This window comes from Juglans regia, chromosome 5, assembly GCF_001411555.2.
Source record: "Juglans regia cultivar Chandler chromosome 5, Walnut 2.0, whole genome shotgun sequence".
Lineage (NCBI taxonomy): Eukaryota > Viridiplantae > Streptophyta > Magnoliopsida > Fagales > Juglandaceae > Juglans > Juglans regia.
The window spans coordinates 18,925,160-18,929,811 of NC_049905.1; the positions used below are offsets into that span (position 1 = coordinate 18,925,160).

At 37.7% G+C, this 4,652-nt stretch overlaps 1 protein-coding gene across 1 annotated transcript; it reads left to right on the plus strand.

The window, feature by feature from the left end:
• The first annotated feature begins 466 nt into the window (after positions 1-466).
• On the plus strand, positions 467-2,483 carry LOC118348451 (protein FAR1-RELATED SEQUENCE 4-like). The gene is made up of 3 exons (XM_035690078.1): positions 467-626; positions 725-1,186; positions 1,321-2,483. The coding sequence occupies exons 1-3, from the start codon at positions 467-469 to the stop codon at positions 2,481-2,483; spliced, it is 1,785 nt and encodes a 594-aa protein (XP_035545971.1).
• The last annotated feature ends 2,169 nt before the right edge of the window (positions 2,484-4,652 follow it).

Genomic DNA, 4,652 nt, shown 5'->3' on the forward strand with positions numbered 1-4,652 from the left:
GAGTAATGCGGATGAATCTGGGCGAGTTCAAAATATTATCCTGGTAAATTCCTCTCGAACTTTCAAAAATTTTTTTTTTCTGGCATGCTTTTCGCCCGTTCTAACATCGAGCCTAATTACAGCCCCCATATGGAATGCCACCTTTTGGACCAACAATACTCTATCCTCCTTTGAGTAATGTGGAGGAGTTGGGGCAAGTTCAAAATATTATGCTGGTAATTCCTTTCGAACTTTCAAAATATTTTTTTTTTCTTGCATGCTTTTGGCCCGTTATAACATCGAATCAAATTACAGCCCCCATCAATGCCACATTTTGGTCCAACGATGCTTTACCCTCCGTCGAGTAACGTGGAGCGGTCTAGGCGAGTTCAAAATATTATCTAGGTAGATTCTTTTCTAACAGCTGTCATATTTTTTGTTTACGTGTATTCGAGCCGTTCTAACACCCTAATTACAGCCCCCATCAATGTCATACCCTTCGTCGAGTAGTCCAAAGGAATTGAGAAGATCTGGAATGACCCCCCAACTAGCAAGTGAATCATCAACTATGCCATTTACATCTGAAAGTGAAAAAATTTTGGGAAGTGCATCACACATGACTGATCAAAGCTGTCAAAAGAGTAAAGGTATTACACTTTTAACCCGATGAGTAAACATTCAGTGCATGTATATAATATAAATGCTAATCCAAATCATGCATTTTTATTTTCAGAATGTTCATCGGACGTATGTAAAGAGGGAGAGGCTGAGGGGATTGAGGCCAAGGGGACTAATGAAGTATCAGATGATGAAGGAGTTGATCAACCAAAACCTGGTATGGAGTTTGCCACTGATAAAGATCTTATGACCTATTACAAGCGATATGCCAAGCAACAAGGTTTTGGTGTTATAACACAAAGGACGAAGAGAGAGGCAGATGGGAGTGCCAAGTATCTGACAATTGGGTGTGCGCGGGGCGGCAAGTACCATCCTAGCCACAATAATATTTCAAGGCCAAGGCCAACAACTAAAACCGATTGTAAGGCGAGAATAAATGCTCATTTGGTGAAGGGTATATGGGTGGTGACCACTGTTGAGATTGCTCATAATCATAGTACCGTCAGCCCACAGAAGTCTAGGTTTTTCAGATCACACAAATGTTTGGATGAATACAGTCAAAGGATGTTGGATTTGAATGACGGAGCAGGTATTAGAATGAATAAGAATTTTGGAGCACTTGTTGTTGATGCCCGGGGGGGGGGGGGTTTGAGAATCTTGATTTCCAAGAGAAAGACTGTCGGAATTTTATTAACAAAGCCAGACATTTAAGGTTGGGTAAAGGGGGTGGTGATATACTTACTGACTATTTTAAGAGGATGAGGTTGATCAATGATGGCTTTGTTTCTGTTGTGAATGTGGATGAAGACTTGAGAATCATAAATGTATTCTGGGTTGATGCACGAAGTCGAGCAGCATACGAGTATTTCGGAGATGTTATCACATTTGATACGACATACCTAACAAATAGATACGGTATGCCTTTTGCTCCTTTTGTTGGGGTTAACCATCATGGGCAGTCTATATTGTTAGGGGCTGGCTTGCTTTCAAACGAGGACACAGCTACTTTTGTATGGTTGTTTTGCGCATGGTTGCAGTGCATGGATAATCGAGCTCCAAAAGCAATCATAACAGACCAAGATCGAGCAATGAAGTCTGCTATTGCATTGGTATTCCCAGACACTCGCCACAGATATTGTCTATGGCATATACTGCAGAAACTTCCCAAGAAATCAGGATCCCACTCCCAATTCAATAACGGGTTGAAAACTTCCATTCTTAGTTCCCTATATGATTCACAGGCATGCGTAGAATTTGAGGAGAAGTGGGGGCAACTGATTCAAAAGTATGACCTTGGTGATAATGCATGGTTGCAAGGGTTGTACAACGAGAGGTCGTTCTGGGTACCAACTTACTTGAAGGGTGTATTTTGGGCTGGCATGAGCACTACACAACGGTCTGAAAGCATGAATGCTTTCTTCGATGGATTTGTACATTCTGGTATGACATTGAAAGAATTCGTAGATCAATTTGACAATGCTCTGAGGAAGAAGGTGGAGATTGAGACTACAGCTGATTTCATGTCCTGCAACCAAACCATCCCATGTGTATCCCCATTCCACATTGAAAAGCAATTTCAAGCGTTATATACAAACACGAAATATAAAGAGGTTCAGAAAGAGTTGTTGGGGATGATGGGTTGTAATTACCTATTTGTTAGCAAGGAAGGTTACATTTCCACATTCAATGTTTTGGATGAAATTACCATTGAGGATGACCATGTCAAAACCGTCAACTACTCAGTTTATTATAACGAGGAGGAGTGTGAACTGAAATGCACATGTGCATTATTTGAGATGAGGGGGATCCTTTGTAGGCATGCGTTGAAAGTTTGTCAGATGAAGAAGATGCATGTGGTACCAGAGAAGTACGTCTTGGATCGATAGCGAAAGGACTTGAAGAGGAGATACACACTGGTTAAAAGTAGCTACGATGACATGCGGCAAAATGCAGACGCACAAAGGTATGAACTTGTGGTGAAAAGATGTCTAAAATTAGCAACCCGTGTATCCCAGCGTGATGACCATGTCAATGCATTCATGTGCCATTTGGATGAGTTTGAGAATAACTTTAAAGAATTACTTCTTGAGTCTGGTTCAAGCAAGGTCAAAGAAAATGTGGTCCAGGACAAGGGTAAAAAAATATTAAGCCCACACGTTGTCCGAGGAAAAGGGAGGCCTCCATCGAAAAGGAAGGTTCTGCCTGTGGAAAAAGCTGTGACCAAAAGAAGAAACAAACAGGTAGTAAATTTTTTTCATATTAATTATATATTTATTGGACTGTATGTATATTTGATTCTAATAGATGTGTAATTTTTTGTTTGAAATTTAGACTTGCAGAAAAATATTTGATGATGATTCACAACATGGTGAGGTTTCGGAAGCTCAACCTGGTGCTAAAGTGGATCAACTTGGTTCTAATGTTGATGATTTTATTGTTGAAACACGATGTAGTACTGTCACACAACCAACACCATTGGGCAATGAGGAGGTCGCGGTTGTGCCTTAGTAATTTGTCGTATCTTTGTTGTTGTGATGAAATATTGTGGAGAGGATGAGTTTGCGAAGTTGTAGTGATGAAATATGGAGTGAGATAGTTATGTGTATTTTGGGTGTAGTGATGAAATATGCTGGATATGGGTGATGATTTGTAAAGAATGTAAGTATGTCGATGAGTTTGTAAAGAATGTTTTGTAAAAAAGTGTTTGTAAAGAATGGCTTGTAAAGAATGTCAATGGGTTTGTAAAGAATGATTTTCGTACATATTTGTTCTACTTTATGAAAATCTAGATAGATTTGTGATGTCTATTAACACTGGAGTGCATTTTTTTCACCTGCTTAGGTTCTGAAACTGAAAAGATATTTTTTTTCCAGTTTCTCACTGTATCAGATTTTTTTCACTGTGCAGAATTTTTTTCCCAGTAAAATGTACAGTATCATTTTTTTCATTGTGCAGAATTTTTTTCCCAATAAAATGTACAATACTATTTTTTTCATTGTGCAGAATTTTTTTCCTAATAAAATGTACAGTAACATTCTCACAAATACAACAAAGTTATTGACATTACCATATGTAATCGTTCCACAGTTACAAAATATTCATATAGAATTCTGCAATTACAATAACGGTCGATACATCTATCATCCAAACAAACCAAAAACTATTACAATAAAACAAACCCAATACATATACAATAATATATGACCACATCTATTCTCTACGACCCGCCTTCGAACTTCCTCCTCTTGCTTGTTCAGATCATTCTCTCTTTGAATTAGTTTATCTTCTTTTCTCGACACCTCATACTCGCACAACAATAATCCATCCTCTCTCTTTCTCGACACCTCATACTCCCTGCATACAATGCAAGAATTTCAAACATTAAAATATGAAAAACTGTTATAAATGATGGTCATGGGTCATATAGGTTCATGACAGTTTGAATCTTGACAGGGTTACAGGAGCTGGAAGAAGGAAGCAAAGCAACTTGTTGTAGAGTTTAGGAAGAGCTAGGGTTAGTTTATGGTGGTACAGAGAGGTAAAAAGTTAGGCAATATGTGGTTTGTAGTAAAGCATATATATGAAAAAAATGTCAAATATATGCTAGTCATTGCTCACATTTTTGTTTTAACTTTTAACAAGTTGTTTGCACGAAGTTGATATAAATGAAAACCTTTGCTGAAGCAAATAGATACAGCTACTGAAAAAAGCCAAAAAAAACAAAAAATAGCAGCAAAGGTATCGAGACATAGAAGGCCACATGATTGTACTAACATATTATCTAGTTTACAACTTCAACATGATTTTTATCCTGAATTCGGATTCTATCAATTTCAGTCCATTATATGCAATATCTTTGTTGAAATGCAATTTACAGTTTGGGCTCAAAGGGAACTATCCACACAATTCCTTAATAAGTCATGCAGATAATTGAACTTCTGATCAATAAAGGGAAACGACATCATCAAGTTTTACTATTAAGCTCCTATCCAATCCTATCTCAAATATAACAAATTCGAGATGAGATCATTATAATTATAAGAGAATGAAGGAAA